Below are 24250 nucleotides of genomic sequence, written 5' to 3'. Positions count from 1 at the left end.
GCACTTAATAGCTATTTATTCAAAGGTCATGATATTGTGTTTTCTTTCTTGCCAGCCTTCGTGCCAGTGAATTGTTGTTTTGCTACTTAGCTTTCCAAGGCATGTGTTCCCTTTCCAGACGAAATCACCACTTTCCCACTCAGCTGTTCTGATTGCATGAAGAGGAACCTGATTGCATTATTATTCATCCATCAGTTCCGTAAAAGATGTTTGCAAAAAAAAAAAAATACCCCACCTCTCTCCAGGCACCCTAGAAGCTTTGATGAAATTATATTTTATTGGGGAGTGGGAGAGCTGGCTGGATGTGATCCCAGCAGGTGCAGAAGTGGGCTGCAATCTCAGTCATTGGGCCATTTGCAGAAGGTTGCCCCCATCCCTCTCTACTATTTATCCTTTCCTTTTTTATGAGGTCCAGCCTATGAGTGCCAAACAATACAAGTCGCAAGAGAACTGTGAACTTTCTTCGTTCTAATGACTCTGTAGCAACGTAGGAAAAACCATTCCCCTTGCCATTTTTTATTTTTCTATTTATAAGATATAGAGAACATTCCATATTAGAAGCAGTTTGGAGCAGTACGCAATACATAAAACCAACCAAATAGGAAAAAAGTTACTGAGAAACTAAAATGTATAAGGGGAGCTTCTAACATTTGCTGGAAATGTCAAGATAAAGACAAAGCAGACACTTTCCCCCATATACATTGAACTTGCAAAAAGAATTTGGATGGCTTTCATTATATAATGGAGAAAATCTTGAATGTTAAAGATGCAAACGAAAACAGGATTGTAGACACTAAGGCTACTAAATGAGTAATAGGAAAGGAAATACGGAAGAATTCTACAATGTATGATCATGGCTGCAATATTACTCTATGCCCCAAGGTGGAAAGACACAACAATTCTGCCAGTGGAAGATTTGCTGTTAAGATAGATAGTCTACCCCTCTATTCTGCCTTGGTCAGGCCACATCTGGAATACTGTGTCCAGGTCTGGGCACCAGAATTTAAGGGAGATGTTGACAAGCTGGAATGTGTCCAGAAGGTGACTAAAAGGATCAAGGGTCTGGAGAACAAGCCCTATGAGGAGCGGCTTAAAGAGCTGGCCATGTTTAGCCTGCAGAAGAAGGCTGAGAGGAGACATGATGGACAAGTATAAATATGGGAGGGGAAGTCATAGGGAGGAGGGAGCAAGCTTGTTTTCTGCTGCCCTGCAGACTAGGATGCAATGGAACAATGGATTCAAACTACAGGAAAGGAGATTCCACCTCAACATTAGGAAGAACTTCCTCACTGTGAGAACTGTTCAGCATTTTGTACTGTTTTCTTTTCCTTTTCCCACTGCCTCGGGAGCCGTTACAAAGAAGGAGGAAAGGAGCGAGCATTGTCTACCTCTGTTCTATGGTTGCCGTGTCACGTTTCCACCTTGCAGTCCATCACTCACACAAGGAATGATGTCATGCACCAAGTGTTGGCAGTGACATCACAAAGTTTCTACAAAGGAGCAGCACCTTTCAGAACCTCTAAGCTGTTGTGAAGGGAAGAAAGACAAGAAGATAAGAGCCATGTCCCATGCACACTCACATGGCGGAGATGAAGGATGGGTCGAGGAAATTGCAGCACACTGTACTGATTTTGTCCAAGTGGCCTTTATTACTGCTTGTCTGTCTATTTTTGTGGGAGGCCTGGTTTTGATCATTTTGTTCAGGATAATTGAGGCCATTTTGACCTTCATCCTCTTTCTCATGCTTCGACCGTGTAAGGTAAATAGCCTACAAACAATGTTGGGAAGGGAAGGTCTACGTGTCTGGGAAAAGTACAGTATGTTGTTGAAAGAATCACAGATATACAGTGATGGGAACAAACTAATTAAAATAAATTGAATTACCACTTAAGTTAGAAAGTTCCGCAATGAAAGGAGCAACCTACATTAATTTTGAAGTTTAGGGCCCTTCCACACAGTCATATAACCCAGAATATTGGCAGATCATCCACAATATCTGCTTTGAACTGGGTTATCTGAGTCCACATTGCTGCATAATCCAGTTCAAAGCAGATAATGTGGGATTTTATTCAGCTGTGTGAAAGGGGCCATAATTGTTTCTCCTGAACTGGACTTCTGGCATTAATTTCTTTCCAAGCAATTAAGTTATTAATTAGCTAATTGATTAAATAGCTCTTTTAAAAGTTTTCCCCTGGAATCATTGGTCAGGATCCTCTTGATGACATGTTCAGGTATACCGTATATACTCGAATATAAGTTGTCTCGAATATAAGCCGAGGCACCTAATTTTACCACAAAAATACTGGGAAAACATTGACTCCAGTATAAGCCGAGATACCAATAAAATTACATTAATTGAGGCATCCGTAGTTTAAATGTTTTTGAATCTTTACATCAAACTGTAATTTAAGATATCACTGTTCAACTCTGATTAAATCATTATTTTCATCTTCTTCAATGTAAATGTGCTTATGTATCCTTTTAATAATCATAGAGTGAAATAATAAATGTAATAATAATAATAATAATAAATGCAGTAAAATAATAAATAATAATAGAGTAAAATAATAAATGTATCAATAATAATAAAAATAGAGTAAAATAAATGTAAAAGTAACAATAATAGAATAAAGCAATACATGTAATAATAATAATAATAAATAGAGTAAAATAATAAATGTAACAATACCAATAATAATAGAGAAAAATAATAAATATACCATATATACTTGAGTATAAGCCGACCTGAATATAAGCCTACCAGGACCCTCACCCGAGTATAAGCCGAGGAAGTTTTTTATCAGTCCTAAAAAAGGGCTGAAAAACTAGGCTTATACTCAAGTATATACAGTAATTGCAAATGATGTCTACATCTGACCATTTTTTATCTCTGTTTGGAGCTATCTAGGACTTCCATTCATAGTTACTTACCTAGGTCCTCATCACATCTATGTACGTTTTCAATGGGTGGGAGGTCCAGAAAGATGGTATCATCATTATGGATCAGTGCTTTGAGTCCCATTTAGCAGAGAACAAGTAGAATATCCATCATCATCGCCATCATCCAGCTGCAGGATACACCTCCTACAACCTTAAGTCTCCTACAAGCACTAAATGTCCATAAGCCCATAGAGTAATGGGCTGCTCAGAGCCTTTCCTTTCTGCTATTGCTTTTCACATCTTTCTTTTGCTATCACTGCAAGACCTGTACAAAGGTGTTACCACTATTGCAAAGGATCACTAAGCTGTCATAATGCATAATGTATCTATAAGATTCAAATCTCTGGTCCTGGAAGGCAGCAATGTGCATGTGCATTAAAGCATGAGCATTAAATGGATTTTTCCCCTCTTTTACAGGTAAAATCTATAAAAGTGCCCCTCCTGGACCGCTGGAAAGGATATTTTCAAGACTGGGTGGTGAGAATGCTCTCAGCTCAAACATCTGTAGGACGTGTGGTGGTGAGTAATTCCATGTGTGTGTATATTTCCTTGATGCACTCAGTAAAAAACATAGATCAGTGGTTCTCAACCTGTGGATTCCCAGCTGTTTTGGCCTACAACTTCCAGAAATCCCAGCCAGTTTACCAACTGTTAGGATTTCTGGGAGTTGAAGGCCAAAACATATGGGGACTAACAGGTTGAGAACCACTGATATAGATGAAACCAATCATAGGAAGCAGCACCATATTATAATTAAGTTATCCTCTGTATTTTTGACAAAAGGGCATATTTATATCAGTGGTTCTCAGTCTTTAGTTCCCAGATCTTGTTGGTTTTGGAATCTCTTGAGCATTGCCCATCCTACTGTAGGTTTTCTGGAAGTTGAAGTCCAATTATATATAGGAATGTAAGTTTGGGAACCATCGCTTTATGAATAATAGAAGTGTACAAGGTTTACCAAAAAAACAAAACAAAAAAACAAACCCTGAAAGCAAACATCCTGACATCAGCCCAGCATAGATTACTGTATATATTTGAGTATAAGCCTAGTTTTTTAGCCCTTTTTTAAGACTGAAAAAGCCCCCCTCGGCTTATACTAGGGTGAGGGTCCTAGTTGGCATATATTTGGGTCAAGTTATACTTGAGAATATATGGTACATTTTTTCTATTATTATTGGTATTATTACATTTATTATTTTTCTCTATTACTGTTGCTACTATTACATTTATTTTACTCTATTTTTATTATTATTAATAATAAATTTATTATTTCACTCTGATCTTATTATTATTGCATTTATTATTTTACTCTATTTATTATTACTTGTATTATTTTCCTGTATTTATTATTATTATTATTATTATTATTATTACATGTATTATATTACTCTATTATTAAAAGGATACATAAGCACATTTACATTGAAGAAGATGAGAATAATGATTTGATCAGTGTCAAGAGTCAGACGCCAATTTGAGAGCAAAACATAGTTTATTCAAGAGATAGCCTCAAAAATAGACACAAACACAAAAGATGGCTTTAAACACTTAACTTTCAGTGTTTTAAAGTAGTCCAAACAAAAATATATCAAAAAGTATGCTTTAGCAAACAAACCGAATTATCCAAGCAAATAATTGTGATGACTCATGGGCCTTGTAGTCCCGTTCCTAGTACTATTGTGGCAGATGAAGAGGAAAACTTGGGTTTCCTGCCGTTTCAGCCAGAATTGGAGCCTTTGCACCTGCAAGATGTTTGTCCACAGGAAGTCAGCCAAACAAGCCTTGAACAGAAATCTCCCCCATTTTCTCGCCGGGATTATTATAATCGAGATAGAAGCGCTCGGGAGGCGACTCGCAGGAGCGCCAGGATAGCTGCCAGACAATTAGCTGATTAAGTCTGTTTCCCTTGGGAAACTTTAAGGAGTCATGCATCTGGACACAGTATGGGTTTCGTTTCTTGTTCCCCAGGGAAAGTGTTCCTTGGCGGGAAAACAAGATCCTATATAGGTGTTGCCCGCAAAGAAATCCTTGCAGAGTCAATTCGTCATCTTGTGGAGTGAGATCGTGTGTGGACTACGCTACTCCAGACCCTTGCCTCCAGGACCAAGTTCCAAGCCTTGTTCCACGGACCTCGTTCTTGCATCCAGCTTTCCTTGTTTCCACGGACCTCGCCACGGACCTTGTCCTTGTTTCTTGCCTCTTGTTGCCACGTATCAAGCCTTGTTTGCCAAGAATCTAGTTTGCTTCCAGCCTTGTTGTCAAGCTCCATTGGACTAAGGACCCTGTCTTTTCCCCACACTTTGCTTGGCAAAGTGTGTGTTTCGGTTTTGGGATTACAACTTTGGACTCTAATATCACATATTGGACATTGTTTTACTGGACTATATTTGACCTTTCCTGAAAGGTCTACTTCTGAACTATATTCTTCACTTGTTTTTATTGACTTTATATATTCCTTTAATAAAGATATTAGATAGTTTCTGGTCTCTGCGCATGGTTATTGGTGCTCTGCAGCCTGGGTCCTGACAATAATCCAGATTAAACAAAAGGTGCTTCAATTCCGCTCTAAACAAACTAAGTTGGCTTGGAAAAGCAGCCAAAACAAAACAAAGACTTGGAAACTCCCAAAAAAACTCCCAAGAGTCACAAGCTAGCAGTTTTAACACAAAGCTCTAAACAGAAACCAAAATCGGGCAAAGGAGCTTGTAAACAAACTTGGAGCCAGTGCAAAAGGGAAGGTATGGTTCCAAGCCCTTACTGCGGCAAGCAACAGGCTTTGGGGATTTAAATGGACAGTGCAAGAAGATGTCGTCAAACCGGTCCGGAGTCGAAATAGCAGGAACTGCAGCAAACCGCTTTGAGAGTGCAGGAAATGCCAGGAGCTCAAGGGACAAAGCGAAGAGACGTCGTCAGGTTGATCCAGGGTCAGGACAGGAGACAGCAGCAGGGTCAGGAGGCAAGCCAGAAGTCAAGAGCCATGGGTAGACCAATCAGAGAGTGAAGGCAGAAACAGGGTCAAATTCCAGTCCAAGGTCCAGAGGTTGTAGTCATCAATTCAAGGTCCACGAAATGTCACAAAGAGCCAAAACAACTGAGGCAACAGCAGCTAAAAATAGTAATAACAGTGCAGTCCAGGAAAACCCACACAGTTCCAGCCCTCCATTGCAGAGCAACCCAGATAAACTTACATCTGAAGCAAAGTCCCAGTTCAGTCTTCTTTAACACGTACAGGAGTCCCAATGGCGCCCAGCAACACCTTGCCACACACAAAGTGAAGTGACCAAACATTCCCAATTTATCCCAATTCTCCTGGGTGTCCAAACACCAACACTCAAAGAGCAGGTGTCCCAAATCCTTAATCTGAATCAGAACTCCACACAGCTAATGCTCGTGGATCGGGCGTGCCTAATTCTTCATCAGAATTCCAATCATCCTGCCCATGCCCAACACCATGCACACCTGAGGATCCATCCTCCCTCCTCCAAGCAGACAAAGTGGGATCTGCTTCTGAAGATACCCAAGGTTCAGCAGTATCCATGGGCCCCAATTCCCCAGGCATCTCCGGTGCCCGTGCCCAGTCAGTGCCCACTTCCTCAGCCACCACCTGTTCCCCAGCATTCATTTCTTCCACAGACTCCCCATCTGAATCTTCCATAGAAGACTCCCCATTGAGATCCCTAATTCTCTTTCTATGCAAATCCTCCAACGAGCCCTCCTCGCGAGGGTTTTTCCTTCCTCTCCTGATCCCACCACTATCATCCACAGTCCCCGAAGGTGCAGTCACAACAATCAGAGTTGGACAGTCTTATCATAAATTTGAGCTTTATGTAAATATTCAAAAACATTTAACCTACGGATGCCTCAATTAATGTAATTTTATTGGTATCTATTTTTATTTCTGAAATTTACCACCCTCGGCTTATACTGGTGCTGTGGAGCCCCTCGCTATCATTTGTGAAACCCCAAGGGCTCCACAGAGCACAGTTTGAGAACCCCTGGTATAGGGCATCATTACACCTTTTTTAAAAAGAAAAGAAAGGTCTACTCTGAAGCTTTGTGATGTAAGAGTGGCATTGCAATGTGGACATGCTCAATAGTTATCCCCTTTTGGTTGCATATATTAGAGCATGCTGATCTTGTTTTAAGATAGTGTGTTGAATGTGTCCTTTTGAGCAACAAAGCACACATCAACACAGAGTAATATAAAATAACATTCATATTAAATCCAAAATGTGTGCCTCAGTCTATAGGGAAATGTTTAAGGAAATAAAATAGGATTGACATCATGATTTTTCTTTCAGGTAATACTGGTATTCCTCTTTAGTATTGGGTCACTTATAATTTACTTTATCAACTGTTACAGGTAATTTCTATCTTTTACACTTCTAAAGTTTTGGTTTTCGTTTATCTGTTTTTTAAATAGCAAATTAATTACCATTTTCTCAAGTAGTTTGTTGTAAAGTGGAAAGGGAAAACTAAGCGAACTCAGACAGTATTCTATGCACAAGGAAAGCTGATTTCAGTAAACTTAGGGAAATACTGGGTATGATTCCTCCATCAAGAATACTAAAATGAAAGTTCATGATTGATGGGAATTTCTAAAAAGTGAGGTATTGAAAGCATAATTTCAAACAGTTTCAATGAGGAGGAAGAATTGAAGATGTCCAAAGAAACCAGGATTAATGTCATCCTATCCTTCTTTGGAAGTCACATGACATTAGTATTTAATATTTCCAGGTGAGGGGACCTAGCAAGAAAGCCACCCAATGAGAGTGTGTGTGGGCAGTAACAATGACAGGAAAACCAAAGAGGCTGCTAGTTGATAAAGATAAGCATCTTTGAAGAAGAAGACAAAAACAAACAAAGCAGACACTATGGTCATGTAACATACTCTAATCCAATTCATTTAACACATGAGCAATGGTAGAAGTGCCTTTTTGTACCAATGTGACTTTGGGTGGAAGAAATGTGAACTCAAGATTGCAATGAATTTAGTGTGACATTAATGGGATCAAACCAGGGCAGAATAAGTCACACTGGAGCTAGTTTGTTTTGCAAGTGTGGATTCAATTTTAGTTCATCCAAGCAAAGCCATATTAATATATCCTTCCCTTTCAAAGGAGAAGGAAGAGGATATTAAGGTAATAGCTTTCATAACTCCTTTATAGATCTTTGTTAAAATGCTGAACAAATAGTCTCCAAAATGTAGGCTAAATCAAGATATGTTTTACCTGAGTTTTGCCTGTTTGATGCTACCTTCTAGCTGTGTTGTCGAAGGCTTTTATGGCTGGGATCACGGGGTTGTTGTATATTTTCCGGGGCTGTATGGCCATGTTCCAGAAGTATTCTCTCCTGACATCAGAAGTCACAACCTCTGAGGATGCCTGCCATAGGTGTGGGCGAAACGTCAGAAGAGAATGCTTCTGGAACATGGCCAGACAGCCCGGAAAACTTACAACCCCCCTACCTTCTAGCTGTTCTATGGGCAATGAACACAGGAGAAGACCTCCAGGTCTGCTCTGCAGTTGTATAGGTTTTTTGTTTTTGTTTTATACATCTAAGACGTTTGTTTGTGTGTTTTATTTTGTTTCTTTTGAACATTTAAAAAAATAAAGAAATCATCTATGTAAAAATGATAATGGATTATTTTGTTTTTTCCAGTGTTAGCGAGTTTTGCCTCTCTTTTGAAGACCAGACAATTAATGTTGACTTATTCTTTAATGTATTCTTCCTTCTTTACTTTGGATTACGGGTAAGAGATCTTTGTTGTAATAACAACAAACAACAGCAATATGAAATAGAATGCACACCTTTAAGGATGTTGCTGGATTGCAGCTCCCATCGGCCAATGGTAAAGAGATGATAGGAGTTGCAGCCCAGAAACTCCTATCATTCAGTAGTTTTCCAGCCTTGATTTAGAGTGAAACATGCTGTCAGGATGAAAAGTGGCAAAGATATGTTTTTATTCTGAAATGTCCCTTTATGCAACAGATGAAGGAGTAAAATAGTAATCGAGATTTAAACGTGTGTTTACTGTATCATTTTAGCTTGTAGGAGGGTGCTCATAATGGATGCCTTGCTTTCTCTTTCTTTGTTTGCAACATAATGGAACTGTTGATGGAACAGAATGTATTATTCCATAGACTGAGAAATATGTTTATATTTGGGTGGTAGGTGAGGAAAATTTCAGTTATTTGAAGGGTTATTTGAATTACTCATGGATGTTATAGTTACAGCTATTGCTTGGTCCTATTTTATTTAATTTTATTGTATTGTTTTGGGTGTGGCCCCATGTAAGCCGCCCTGAGTCCCTGTTGGGGAGATGGTGGCGGGGTATAAATAAAGTTTTATTATTATTATTATTATTATTATTATTATTAATAATAATAATAATAATAATTTTTTATTTAAAAAAATCTCTGCTATGAAAAGGAAGCATTGTCTTTACTCTTGAATCTCATGGGTAAAACAGAAGATCTACTGTTCAGAAAAAGAAATGATTACCAGATTGTTCTCATCTATATAGTGTTAGACATATACACAGTGTATATCCCTCGTCTCTATATGTTGTGCAAAAGATTGAAGGGGAAGATGTCATCATCAGACCATATAAGTTTTTAGCGGGGAAGATTGTTCAAGGACAGACTGCAACCCCTTTAGATTTTTTTCCAAGGTGCAGAAATTGGTAGAGTGAAGTAGGAATGTATTATTAGGGAACAGGCTAGACAACATGTTTCCACCAACCTTCTATATATCATATTGTCAAATGCTTTCATGGCCAGAATCACTGGGGTTTTGTGTGGTTTCTGGACTTTATGGCTGGGTTCTGGAAGCATTTTCTCCTACTAGAACATGGTCATGCAGCCCGGAAACCACACAACACTCCACTTTATATCTTGTTCCTTCATATGACGAGACAACACATGACAGAGGTGGATGATCCTTTAATTTTGTGAGCAGATAGTTTAGAAAGAAAGGAAAATGTTTTCCAAAAAGCTACTTGATTATATGCATTTTTCTAGTTCCTGGCAGCAAATGACAAGCTGATATTTTGGCTTGAGCTTAATTCCATTGTGGACTTCTTCACTATCACTCCAGTCTGCATATCCTTTTATTTAGGAAGAAACTGGCTTGGTAAGTGCACACAGTATTCATCCTATTGTTCAATGGTGTGATGATAAATTTTAAAGGCAAGTGCTTATTTTGACAGCCCCCTTAGCTATGACCTTAAGGATCTACCAAAAATATTGGTACCAATATTAATATTTACCCAGACACTCTCAATCTGGCTTCCAGGTTTTAAGTCATGGACCTTCTCACAGATGTAAACATCCTTGATATACAATACTATTCCTCCTTTCCTTTTTTGGTCTAATTGGTCAATTAATTGGGTTTTTCCAAAAGGTTTTAACTTACCATAAAACAACTTGGTCAATGTATGTATATGTGTGTGTGTGTGTGTGTGTGTGTGTGTGTGTGTCTACACACACACACACACACACACACACACACATATACAGTAGAGTCTCACTTATCCAAGCTAAACAGGCCGGCAGAACCTTGGATAAGCGAATATCTTGGATAATAAGGAGGGATTAAGGAAAATCCTATTAAACATCAAATTAGACTATGATTTTACAAATTAAGCACCAAAACATCATGTTATACAACAAATTTGACAGAAAAAGTAGTTCAATACGCAGTAATGTTATTTTGTAATTTACGAATTTAGCACCAAAATGTCATGATATATTGAAAACATTGACTACAAAAACGGCTTGGATTATCCAGAAGCTTGGATAAGCGAGTCTTGGATAAGTGTGTCTTGGATAAGTGAGACTCTACTGTGTGTGTGTGTGTGTGTGTATGTATATATATATGTGTGTGTGTGTATATATATATATATATATATATATATATGCACCTTGTATTCAATTTGTAGAGACCCCATGAATTTAATAGGATATTTGTCGTCAAAGAATACTCAGAGGCAGTTTTGCCAGTTACTTTCTCAGAAATATCATCTATAGAGCATCTGGTATTCACTGGCATTCTCTCATTCAAACACTATCTAGGATGATCCAGCTTAGCTTTCCGTACCAGAATATAGCTGGTGCCTTTAAGGTATTTAGGCCCTAATGAGTCAATGAGTCTGCTTCAATAGGATTCACAATTGAATTTATGTCTACGATGCAACAGGATCATGTCAAATCATCAACTAGACAATTAGTATCTAGCTGAGAACATCTCCTTCCCCTGCTCCATCATAGTTGGTACTCGAGATTAAAATTCCCTCAAGAACTGAGTCAAAAACTGCTGTCATAACATTGTTCACAAGATGAGCTATTTTTCCCAGAGTTTGATGGGACTTTCTTTCACACAAGCACAGAGGCTTGCAGCCTAAACATTACCATCCCAGTAACAACATAAGTGCCCATATACGCATGGATTGGTGCAAGAGCATTCTTTCTCACACTGTTTCCCCACTTTCTTTTCTGTAGGTTTGAGGTTTTTGAGAGCACTCAGGTTGATGGAACTTCCTAAAATTTTGCAGTTCCTTCACATCACCACAAGTGGGTAAGCCAAACTTGTGTTGGGTTGGGGCTTGTTTAAACTAGTCCAAATCCAAAACCCACTCCAAGTGGGAGGCTGTCTGTCCTTCTGATGCAGAGTTACTTCCAGTGAGGATCCCAGGGATGAAGAGTTGTTTAAATTGGCTCAAAGGGTGCATACAGAGAATAGAAATGATGTCCAGCTCTGTCACTCCTTCCCACCTGTCACTAAGGAGGCTGTTCAGGTCCTGAACCGGTGTCTGGCCGCTGTGTCGGACTGGATGAGGGCGAACAAATTGAAACTTAATCCAGACAAGACAGAGGTCCTCCTGGTCAGTCGCAAGGCTGAACAGGGAATAGGGTTACAGCCTGTGCTGGACGGGGTCGCACTCCCCCTGAAGACGCAGGTTCGCAGTCTGGGGGTTCTCCTGGACTCATCGCTGAGCCTGGAACCCCAGGTCTCGGCGGTGGCCAGGGGAGCCTTCGCACAACTAAGACTTGTGCGCCAGCTGCGCCCGTTCCTTGGGAGGTCTGACTTGGCCACGGTGGTCCACGCTCTGGTTACATCCCGTTTGGACTACTGCAACGCTCTCTACGTGGGGTTGCCTCTGAAGACGGCTCGGAAGCTCGAACTAGTACAACGGGCGGCAGCCAGACTAATAACTGGGGCGGCTTACAGGGAGCGTACTACCCCCTTGTTAAGCCAGCTCCACTGGTTGCCAATATGCTACCGAGCCCAATGCAAAGTGCTGCTTTTGACCTATAAAGCCCTAAACGGTTCTGGCCCAATCTACTTGTCCGAACGTATCTCCTCCTATGAGCCAGGAAGATCCCTGAGGTCATCTGGAGAGGCCCTGCTCTCAGTCCCGCCTGCCTCACAGGCGCGGCTGGTGGGAACGAGGGACAGGGCCTTCTCGGTGGTGGCTCCCCGGCTATGGAACACCCTCCCCAGAGATATACGGCAAGCCCCAACCCTTTTGAGTTTTAGAAAAGCCTTAAAAACATGGCTTTGTGCCCAGGCTTTTAATGAATAAATGATAAAGATGACCCAGATTGTTATATGGATAAAGTTGGAGGATATTGGACGAACGGATTTTAAACACGTTTTATGTTTTATATTTTATACTGTATTTAATTGGTTGTATTTTTTATATGTTGTTGTTTTTAATGATGTATCGGCATCGAATTGTTGCCAATTGTACGCCGCCCTGAGTCCCTCCGGGTGAGAAGGGCGGGATAGAAATATTTGAAATAAATAAATAAATAAATAGAAATAATACAGCTTGACTTTGATTTGCCATCACTCAATGCTATGTAATCATGGGAATCATACTGTTACATGATCTTTAGCATTCTCTGTCAAAACCGTGATAAAGTGGTGCCAAACTGTATCAATTTAATGCAATGTAGATGCACCCTAAAATGCTGCAAAATATCGTCGAGCTATCATTGATACTTGTCACTGTGTTGTCAAAGGCTTTCATGGCCAGAATTACTGGACTGGTATGAGTTTTCCGAACTGTACGGCCATGTTCCAGAAGCATTCTCTCCTGATGTTTTGCTCACATCTATGGTAGGCATCCTCAGAGGTTGTGAGGTCTGTAGGAAACTAGACCTTCCATATATCTGTGGAAGGTCCAGGGTGGACTTGAACCTTCCACCCCTGGACATTCCACAGATATATAAATCTCACTTGCCTAGTTTCCAACAGACCTCACATCCTCTGAGGATGCCTGCCATAGATGTGAGCAAAACATCAGGAGAGAATGCTTTTGGAACATGGCAATACGGCCCAGAAAACTCACAGCAAACAGATGCTTGTCATTGTTTTATGACTCAAACCATGTCTGTCCTTTCCTATGCAGTACTGCAATCAAGCTAACCAAACTATTGGCTGTATTTGTCAGTACCTGGCTAACTGCTGCAGGATTTCTTCACTGGGTATGTGAGAATCTTTGAAATAGTATTTGAAAATGATTAAGCAAGGTTAAAAAAAACCTGATTCTCAAGTCTTAAGACATTTTTGACAAAAAAGAATACTAGATTGATGAGAATCTTTGAAGTGCTGCACATATACGGTACAAAATGTATGTGGACATTTTGCACAGTAAACAACAAACTATGTATGTTAAAAATGCTGTAGCCTATGTAAAACAATCACATTGTAATAAATGTAATAAATCCACCATGTACGCCATCCATCAGACTCTAAAGTCACAGAGGAGAGGATTGTGTGTGTTATAGCATTGCTCTGATACCATGCCACATTTACTAATGTGCAAGGTAACTAACTGCAGAATAATAAGATTGTTAAATAATCTGATCTTTCTTATTTTTATAAAACAGTTTTAAATAGATTATTAACAATGTTGAAATTGCCTCTAACAGTAATCAGTCCCATACATCATGCTTTTCTCATTATTTTTACTCTGTAGATGGAAAATTCTGGTGATCCCTGGGTAAAAGTGAAGAATTCCCAAAATTTGACTTATTTTGAGTGTTTATACCTGATCATGGTAACCATGTCTACAGTTGGTTATGGGGACGTAATTGTCAAGACCACCTTGGGACGTGGATTCATCCTTTTCTTCATCGTTGCTGGTTTGGTAGGAAAATGTTATGTTTTGGATGAGCAAATATGTTTAAATATGCTTTTAAAATTTATTTCTTCTGTTCTCTCTAGAATCCATCTCCATTTATTGTGGTTAAGAATCAATGATATTAGAAATGTGTGTGTGTGTGTGTGTGTGTGTGTGTGTGTGTGTTAATTTATTACGAAGGCATCCTCTCAAGTATTATGCTTCTCAGCCTGTGGTTCTACAGATATTTTGGACTTAAATTCTCAGATGTTTCAATCAACATGGCTATTTGTCCAAAACTGTAGGAGATAAGTCTGAATAGCAAAAACCTGAAAATTGTTGCACTCTGTTGCAATGGAAGCCAACTTGCTTGGTGTTATTGACATAGAGAAATAATTACAATTTAACCGTATTTCCGTTCAGAAATGCTTCGTTACTACATTAGTAAACTAACACCCCAGCCTCAGAGTTTCATGCTATCCTTCATATCCCAATGAAGAATCTTTACACTTTTCATACTTTGTCAATTCCAGCTTTTATTGAACTTATTTGGATGATAGTGTAATCAGTTCTTCACAAACATGTCATGGTGTTGACCACTACACCAGTTTTCTATAAGCAGTTGCTTGAAATTCAACTTGACCTGTCAAAATTATGTTTGAATCCAGGAAAATAATAGTGCTCATATCTGTATTATTACAGATCCTATTTGCTAATTTGGTTCCTGAAATGGCAGATATTGTTGGAAGCACTAAGATGTACAGAGGTTCCTATGAAGCTGTGAAAGGCCGAAAGTAAGAGATTTAAATTTCATAAAAAACAAAACTTTTGAAAGTAATTTTTTATTAGCATTGGTATCATCATTTGATTATCCCCGTTTGTCTAGAAAAAAAATGAACATACACCCCTGGTTGTGAGATGAAATGTATCCTCAGGAAGCCATCCCTATGAAACATTCAACATGGCATCATTTGCAAATTGTAGAACATCAGAGTCCTTCTCCCAATATTCCCAAAAGATCCAACAAAGATGTCTGATATTGAGCATTCGCTACTACAGTATCATTTACTACAGATTAAAAGCTGTAGAGTGACCTTTACAGAACCCTGGGCTCATCTATACTGACAATATAATACTGCTTGAAGCTGCACTCTTCAAACTGTGGCAGCTAGAAAATGCATGCTGCTGAAGGGTGCTGAAGTTTAAACCAACATAAGCTAAACCAGGGGAAGGTCCACAATTAGCTCCTGAATGCATTGCAGTATAGTTGCAATGGAAATCACATCACACAGAGAATTCAGTGCTGCACAATGTGAAGCACTTTGTGGACACGCAACACACTGATGTGTTTTGTGAACTTGAAAACTGACAGGGCTGACAAAAATGTCCAATTTATCCTCTGGGACAGGCAACTGAATACATCTCATGTTAGCTATCACCTTATTTTTTGCACCTCAATTGCCTCTGGAATGCATGTGGAAAATGCATTTCAGAATGCAGCTGGAAAATTGGGGGAAATGGAGTGTGTTATCTCCTGCAGTTTTTTTTATCATGTCAGAAGTAAAAAAAAAAAAATGACAGCAGTACGTGTGAAAAAGATCTTGGAGTCCTCATGGACAACAAGTTAAACATGAGCCTACAATGTGATGCGGGTGCTAAAAAATCCAATGGGCATGTTTAGCCTGCAGAAGAAAAGGCTGAGAGGAGACATGATAGCCATGTACAAATATGTGAGGGGAAGTCATAGGGAGGAGGGAGCAAGCTTGTTTTCTGCTGCCCTGCAGACTAGGACATGGAGCAATGGCTTCAAACTTCAGGAAAGGACATTCCACCTGAACATCAGGAAGAACTTCCTCACTGTGAGAGCTGTTTGGCACTGGAACTCTCTGCCGTGGAGTGTGGTGGAGGCTCCTTCTTTGGAGGCTTTAAAGCAGAGGCTGGATGGCCATCTGTCGGGGTTGCTTTGAATGAGATTTTCCTGCTTCTTGCAGGGGGTTGGACTGGATGGCTCATGAAGTCTTTTCCAACTCTATGATTCTATGATTCTAAGTGACTTGAGAATGTACTGCAAATTGCTTCTGGTGTGAGAGAATTAGCCATCTACAGAGACGTTGCCCAGGGGACATCCAGATGTGTCACCATCCTGCTGGGATGTGTTACTGGGAGGCTTTTCTCATGTCCCGGCAAGCTAGAGCTGACTCACCCCATCTTGCAGATTCTAACTGGCAACCTTCAGGTCAGCAACCCAACCTTTAGATCAGCAGTTCACAAGGGTTTAACCCATTGTGCCACCGCGACTCTCTTTTGCAGTCAAGATATGTACACTGTGGGTTCTGGAACTGGTTCAATACCACTTTCTGTGGTTAATGTAATTATCATGCTGGCCTTGAACCTGTTCCAGAAATAGCAATCTATTTAATCATCTGCACAGCAAAACTGGTGTCTGCCAAACTGTTTTGTAACTGACCAAGTGATTAGTGTAGAAGAATCCCCTGAGAAGATTATGTGTAGTCAAATAAGGCATCAGTTGGGAAAGACAGCTGTGTCCAAAACCTTGGTTGAGAAAATTGAGAAGAGAGATAGGATGATAATTAACCCAAAAGGAAGGATCCAGAAAAGCAAGAGTACAAAGAGTGGATATAAAAAAGATGGGAAAGAGTCATGGTTGGATATGGGGAAAGAAGACAACAAAACCATGATTCATCACTGATTCAGTAACAAGCAGGAAAGAAAACTCTGCCTGCAATGGCCGAGAATAATGGCTTTGGTAAACCAACTGATGGCATGGGAGGTGGAGATTAATCCACTGAAATTAATTAAGAATTGAGGTTACATTTTAATGCAAGAAAGTGAGCTTCAAACATTTATTTTTCATGCAGGTTTATAGTTGTCTGTGGTCATATCACTCTGAGCAGTGTAACAGCTTTCATAAAGGACTTCCTAGCACAAGCTTCATCAGATGAAGCCACTGAAATGGTTTTCCTGGGAGAGTAAGTATTAGTTCTTTTATGTGGAACATCACATTAAAAATGGAAGCTAAAGAGATACCTGATTTAATTGCAGACAGACTTGTATATGAATGGACTTTACTATTGAGGCTTCCTAGGCATGGATGCTTCCTAGAGCTCATCTACATGGACAGGAGAAGCCCCAGCAGACTGGAGGAGGGCAAATATTCCTATCGACAAGAAGGGAAAAAGAGGACCTAAACAATTACCGTCCAGTGAATTGGACAACTTTGGAAGACAATAATATACTAACGCTCGAAGGTTTCGACTTACGCCGTGGATGGCATGCTTATGTGGGTTATGACAAAAGAAAAATCGAAAAAAACTTCGGCAATCACTTTATCAGAGCGGCATTAATAAAAGTTTGGGAAAAATACAAATTATATTTTTATAAGAAGACCCCCCCTTTGGATTTCCTCCCTAGAATCAAATCAGAGACACATTTTGGGATGGACAATTTGGCCAAGCTATAAAGATGTCTTGATGAAAAAAAAATGGCAAATATGAGTTAAAGTCACAAGATGCTTTGAAGGAGCAATTCAAAAATATGTCATGGTTCCAATACGCCCAAATTAAAGAACAGTTCGTTAAAGATTCACATGATGGCTTCAGTGATCCAAATTCAATTTGGGATAAAATTAAGCAATAAAAAAAGACAATTTCAAAAATCTATGAGACATTATTAGAGTGGTCAACAGAGACCGAGGTAATTAAAAACTGTATGGTCAATTGGGCCAGAAATATTGGACACTCAATTATGTTAGAAGATTGGGAACTTATTTGAAACAAAAAACTAAAATATACATATGCGACTGAGCTGAAAGAGAACTGGCTCAAGGTATTTCATCGCTGGTATATAACCCCTAAATAACTAGGCCAGATGTATAAATCTTATAACAATAACTGCTGGAAATGCAAGACGCATGAAGGTTCCTTCTATCATATTTGGTGGACTTGTCCAAAATCTAAAAATTATTGGAAGACAATACATGAAGAGACACAAAGTATATTAAACAAGAGATTTCCAATCAAGCCAGAATACTATTTACTGGGAATAACAGACTCAGAAACACAGTTTGGAAAAGACGAAGATATTTTATTCATGTATAGCTCTACAGCAGCAAGAATAGTATTCGCCAAGCAATGGAAGTTGGACAAAAGAACTTTGGTTACAGAAATTAGTGGACATACAAGAAATGGATAATTTGACATTTTTACTCAAAGAATCAAGAGGAAAATGTATTAGAGAAACAAATTGGGAAAAACTGAATATTTATTTGTCAAAGTAATATCTGTATCACCAAAAATGACAAACTTATTCTCATTTTTTATTCTCTAAGTGTTTTTGTTAGGTATATATTTTGTTTAGCATGCTTTTGTATCTTTGATTACACAATACTGTCCGAAAGGAAAGAGAATGGAAGATCTAAACACTTCCCCCTCTCCCGTCCCCCTCCCCTAACCTTCCTTTCAGTCTCCCCTTATTTCTCTGCACTCACCCCTTTCCCTTTATTTATTTTATTTATTTACAGTATTTATATTCCGCCCTTCTCACCCCGAAGGGGACTCAGGGCGGATCACATTATAACACACATTGGGCAAACATTCAATGCCCATAAACACATCAAACAGAGACTGAGAGACACACGCAGAGGCAAGTTAACCTTCTTCTGAGGGGATGTTCGATTCTGGCCACAGGGGGGAGCAGCTGCTTCATCATCCACTCTGACGTCACTTCCTCATTCCAGGTCGTAAATTAGTTAATCTTGCCTCCCCACTTTATAAGTAGCACCTTATCTCCTACTTGATAGATGCAACTATTTTTCGGGTTGCTAGGTCAGCAACGAGCAGGGGCTATTTTTTATTTTTAATTGACGGGTGCTCACCCCGCCACGGGCTGGCCTCGAACTCATGACCTCATGGTCAGAGTGATTTAAGGCAGCTGCTCAACAGCTGCGCCACAGCCCGGCCCCCCTTTCCCTGCCTTTTCCCTTATTACCCCTTTATTTCCCCTCCCTGACCCAACTTTTATTATATGATTTGAAACCTCAATAAAAATTATTAATAAAAAAACAAAACAATTACCGTCCAGTCAACCTGAGCTGACATCAATACCAGGAAAGATTTGGAGCAGATAATTAAGGAGGAACTTTGCAATTACTAGAAAGCAATGCTGTGATTACTAAAAGTCAACATGGAGTTCTCAAAAACAAGTCATGCCAGACTAATCTTATCTCTTTTTTTGATAGAGTTACAAGCTTGGTAGATGCAGGAAATGCTGTGGATGGAGCATATCTTTATTTCTGTAAGGCCTTCAGCAAAGTCCCCCATGGCCTTCTTGCAAGCAAACTAGTCAAATGTGGGCCAAGAAATACTACTCTTAGATGGATCTGTAACTGGTTAAGCGACCGAAACCAAAAGATGCTCAACCTGGAGTGCCACAGGGTTTGGTCCTGGCCCCAGTTCTGTTCAACATCTTTATTAATGACTTGGATGAACATTTAGAGGGCGTGCTTATCAAGTTTGCAGATGACACCAAATTACGAGGGAGAGCTAATACCTCAGAAGAAAGGATCATAATTCAAAATGACTTTAACAGATTAGGGAGCTGGGCCAATACTAACAAAATGAATTTCAACAAAGAAGAGGTGTCATAAGGAAGAGGGAGCAGACTTATTTTCTGCTGCCCTTGAAACTAGGACACAGCTTTAAGTCTGAGTAGTATCTCAGGGATATTTTTCAGTGATTAACCAGATTGTAATCTCAGTTGGATCTCACTAAAGTTTCTTTCTTTCTTACTTGACACTATCAATGGTGGTGGAACATTTATTTCCAGGTTATAGACAATATGTTTCCCCTCTTAATAGTAATAATAATAGGATTTAACAAAATGACCTTCTAAGACACTGTGAAGCCTTTTTAAAAAAATCAGGTGAACCACCTTATCACATTGAGAAATTTCCCAGTCGTAGGACACTTCAGCCTCTTTTAAAGCATGGAGAGGCACTGAGCTCATCACATGAGTTAAACTACTTCTGGGTATAATGCATAGCTCTCCGTGATTGAAAAGAGGCAGAAGTCTGTTGAAAGGAGGCAGAAGTCTGTTGAATTCTGACAATCTGTCCTCATCACATTGAGAAATGTCCCCCTCATAGGACACTTCAGGCTCTTTTCAAGCATGGAGAGGCACGGAGCTCATCATATGTTCCAGGGTTGAAAAGAGGCAGAAATGTTCTGAAATGAGGGAACAATTGTGTCCAGAGCTCCTACCTCTTATCGCATTTTACTCCCATGTTTACCACTGAAAAACAGCTGGGATGAGAACCATCCAAAGTTTCCCATCCTGTTTCATTGCCCAACCATAAGCAGTCTCTTGTATCCTATGGGGTTTGATGCAGAATTAGCATCCCATAAAAAGCATATTGTCTATAACCAGGAAATGTACAAAGTATCCCTGACAGATGGCCATCCAGCCTCTGTTTAAAAGTTTCCAAGGAAGGGGCTTCCTCAGAAACATGTTATTCTCAGTCATTGCTCAGCCACTCTCCTGATACAAACAATTCCATAGCATGGGGAGAAATAGTGTGTCACCACCAGCCATTAAGGACTGGGCTTTGGGTTGTTACATTATTTCCTTTGCTTGTTTTAAACTACAGTAGAGTCTCACTTATCCAAGCTAAATGGGCCGGCAGAAGCTTGGATAAGCCGATATCTTGGATAATAAGGAGGGATTAAGGAAAAGCCTATTAAACATCAAATTAGGTTATGATTTTACAAATTAAGCACCAAAACAACATGTTTTACAACAAATTTGACAGAAAAGGCAGTTCAACATGCAGTAATGTTATGTTGTAATTACTGTATTTACGAATTTAGCACCAAAATATCATGATATATTAACATTGACTACAAAAATGGCTTGGATAATCCAGAAACTTGGATAAGCGAGGCTTGGATAAGTGAGACTCTACTGTATGTATGGTTACATATGGGATGTTTCCCTTTTGCAGGTGTTTGACTTTATTGTCTTTGAGATATCTTTCATAAATGCAGTTCCAGGGATGACCCTATCCAAATCTTGGAGAGATAAAGAAATCCTGAAAATGAAGCGCTGGATAAATAAAATACTAGAAATAATGAATATGGATAAACTAACATACCTGCTAACCAATACCCAAGGCCATCCAAGAAAGCAAACCGACTGGGAATTGGTTAAAAATTACTTAAAAGAGGAAAAAATGAGAATTTTTATATGAGATCCAAGTATGCAAAACTAAGAACTGAGCCTTACAATAAGAGAATAGGAGTGGATTGAGTTACCAGAATAAATCTGAGAAATTATGAAGAAAAAAGAACCTTAATGTCACCATGCAATAGATAGAAGTCTATTTTAGTGTGTGTGTGTGTGGGGGGGGGGGGGGGAGTTGAAGGTGATTTTTCTCTCTCTTTTTTCCCTTTCCTTTTTCTATTTTCCTTCTCTTCCTCTACTTACCTCACAGGCATTATTAATTTTCCTTTCCATCTCATTTTCTTTTTCTTGTTTTCAACCTTGCTCTCAATTTTGTACTTTACTCTATTAAATGTCCATGTCTATGTCAATACTGATTTGAAAAAGTTCTAATAAAATTTATTTTATAAAAAATTAATTCAGTTCCAGGGATCTCCTAATCTTAAACCAGCATCCCTCGAGTGATATTTTTTGAGGGGACAGGAGGCTTAGTCAACTTGAAGCAAATTGGATTCTATAGCTTATTGGCTGTATTCTGTGTTCTAGAATGAGGAAGGCATCACATTCTAAAATAATAAAATATTAACTCTTTATATGTTTGCCTTATTTAGAAATCCCCCTTCTCTGGAGCTAGAAACTGTGTTCAGATGTTATGCTGCATATTCCTGCTTCTATCAAGGTACTGTCATGAAGACTGAAGATCTTCTGAGAATTCAGGTAGGATTCCTTTGCTATCTGCAAGAGCAGGCTTTATAGCTTTGGAAATGAATGTATGTTTATGGGATGAAACAATGGGAAAGTTAGGATTCTTGACTTTTCTTCAGATTTGTCTCTAGTGCTCTAGTGATGCTATCCCACGCTATCCCCTTTCTAGACACTTTGAAAAGAGAAAAATAACAATATACGCCCAACATAAATCATTATGAAAGTGTCTCAGAAGTCCTTGAAAAAAAAGGGAGGGGAGAGAGAGGGGAGGGAAAGGGAGAGAGGGGGGGGATAAAGGACCATTTTCTGAGCCCACGAATTGGCAGCAAAATAATGTGGGATGGGAGCGGTCCATATTGAATTGCTTCAATGATGTGGAGCAAGGGTCGTTGCTGTGGGCAGTCCCCTACCAAAAGCATCAACATTTCTCTCCCAAAATCCTGCTTCACAAGTCTGACATGGTAATTTTAAAAAATTAATTTAATTATTCAAAATATCAAAGTTTCAAAATATCTTTGTTTTTCCTGTCTGTACGGCTAGCTTTTAAAATTTTGGACTTTCATCATGGAGTGGGCTGGAACTGAACTCGCTTGTGTGATAAATCTGAAAATGGATGATTTCGGGAGAAAAGGCATGAAAGCGGGAATATTCCCAAGTAGTCTACAACAGATATTTTTCTGCGCTAAAAAAATAAGCATGCTACATTTAAGAATGAAAAGGAATGGTGCTTTTGAGAATCTCCATTTCATACCTTGTAGATAATTGTGGGGAAGATAAGAATGCTGTGGGAAAAGTACGGCATTGGCAAACTCATTCTTATTTAAAATTAACATTCAATGAGAATAAATGAATATTGAACTTTAATTGCTTTGCAAAGTTATAGGATCATAGTATTAAAAAGTTGGAAAGGATTGTGGGGACCATTACTTCAAGTTGCTACCAATGCCAAATGTATAATATAAAGAATAAATAGTTCACCTCATCAGACAGGGTATTTTTTGGTGGCATGCCACGGTTCCTCTATAGTTTTAAGATGGAGCCCACTGGCTCCCATCCCACGATGTAGAACTACTTCTGGCAGGTCACCATCATAAAACTATAGAGGAACCAGTGCATGCTGCCTCCGTTGGCAACATAGGAGGTCACCCGTGTTCAATTGTAGTCAACAGGAGGAAGCTGGGTGGCGGATGGTTCCCTCCGTGGGATGAGTTAAGGAAGAAGCCTGGTGATGCGAGGTGTAGGGAAATGGGTTCCCCATGCCCCCCCGCTAGTCACCGCGTGGCAATTCCAGAGGCCCATCTGATGAGGTCAAAGATCTTTATGACACTACCTTTATGACACTGAGTTTCCAATCCATTCTACTGTCTTGGGAAACAGATGAATAGAGCTGAAGCATGTCTCATTTTGGCTGACACGTGTTCTGTCGAGCCCTATATTGAGGATACCTCCAACATCATGAGGTAAGGTAAGGCAGGTAAAGTGGCTTTTCACCCCATTCCTACATGGGGCTTTGGCTCGCATTCCTAGCCCCTTGAATTCTTCAGTATGTTGGTCTATAGCAGTTATTCCCAAAGTGGGGACTACCGCCCCCCGGTGGGTGCTGGAGCGATCCAGGGGGGCAGTGATGGCACCTATTAGGACACGGGGCGGTAGAGTGCCAGAGACAGGGCTGAGCAGAGGAGTGGGTGTGGCTTCTTCCCAAGAGCCCAAGACAGGGCTGAGAATCTATACCTCTTTTCTGAGCCCCTTGTTGGGACACAGAGGACGGAGCTAGGGAATGAGGAGGAGCCTGAGACAGGGCTGAGCCTCTATACCTCTCCTGAGAGCCCTTTTATAACTAAAGGGTGGGGGTAGGGGTGGGGGCAGGACCTCCTCCCAAGAGCATGAGACAGGCCTGAGCCTCTGTATACCTCCCCTGAGGCGCTTGTTAAAACACAGGGACGGGGTATAGAGGTTCAGCCCCGTCAGACACTTGGGAAGAGGCCCCGCCCCCTTCTCCAGCCCCGCCTCCTGTATTCTGGAAGGCGCTGCAGGACAGGGATAGAAGCTCAACCCTGCCTCAGAGCTCGTAGCTCCGCCCATCCCAGTCCTGGATGCCCATTTCATAGAATCATAGAATCATAGAATAGTAGAGTTGGAAGAGACCACATGGGCCATCCAGTCCAACCCCCTGCTAAGAAGCAGGAAATCGCATTCAAAGCACCCCCGACAGATGGCCATCCAGCCTCTGCTTAAAAG

The 24250-nt window shown here is 40.0% G+C and overlaps 1 protein-coding gene across 1 annotated transcript in view; it reads left to right on the top strand.

Moving 5' to 3' along the window:
- Positions 1 to 1382: 1382 nt before the first annotated feature.
- The window catches only part of kcnu1 (potassium calcium-activated channel subfamily U member 1), a 69660-nt gene continuing 46792 nt past the window's right edge, over positions 1383 to 24250 (top strand). Inside the window, exons 1-12 of the mRNA XM_062961099.1 lie at positions 1383 to 1759; positions 3358 to 3459; positions 7242 to 7303; positions 8602 to 8692; positions 9963 to 10074; positions 11442 to 11517; positions 13358 to 13433; positions 13928 to 14098; positions 14774 to 14865; positions 16951 to 17061; positions 21919 to 22024; positions 23390 to 23472. Coding sequence (XP_062817169.1) covers positions 1562 to 1759; positions 3358 to 3459; positions 7242 to 7303; positions 8602 to 8692; positions 9963 to 10074; positions 11442 to 11517; positions 13358 to 13433; positions 13928 to 14098; positions 14774 to 14865; positions 16951 to 17061; positions 21919 to 22024; positions 23390 to 23472 — 1280 coding nt within the window. The 5' untranslated portion in view covers positions 1383 to 1561. The remainder of the gene's footprint in view (positions 1760 to 3357; positions 3460 to 7241; positions 7304 to 8601; positions 8693 to 9962; positions 10075 to 11441; positions 11518 to 13357; positions 13434 to 13927; positions 14099 to 14773; positions 14866 to 16950; positions 17062 to 21918; positions 22025 to 23389; positions 23473 to 24250) is intronic.

This window comes from Anolis carolinensis, unplaced genomic scaffold (assembly GCF_035594765.1).
Source record: "Anolis carolinensis isolate JA03-04 unplaced genomic scaffold, rAnoCar3.1.pri scaffold_8, whole genome shotgun sequence".
Classification (NCBI taxonomy): Eukaryota; Metazoa; Chordata; class Lepidosauria; order Squamata; family Dactyloidae; genus Anolis; species Anolis carolinensis.
The sequence above is the reverse complement of the archived record's forward strand: the minus strand, read 5'-3'. Positions and strand labels throughout refer to the sequence as shown.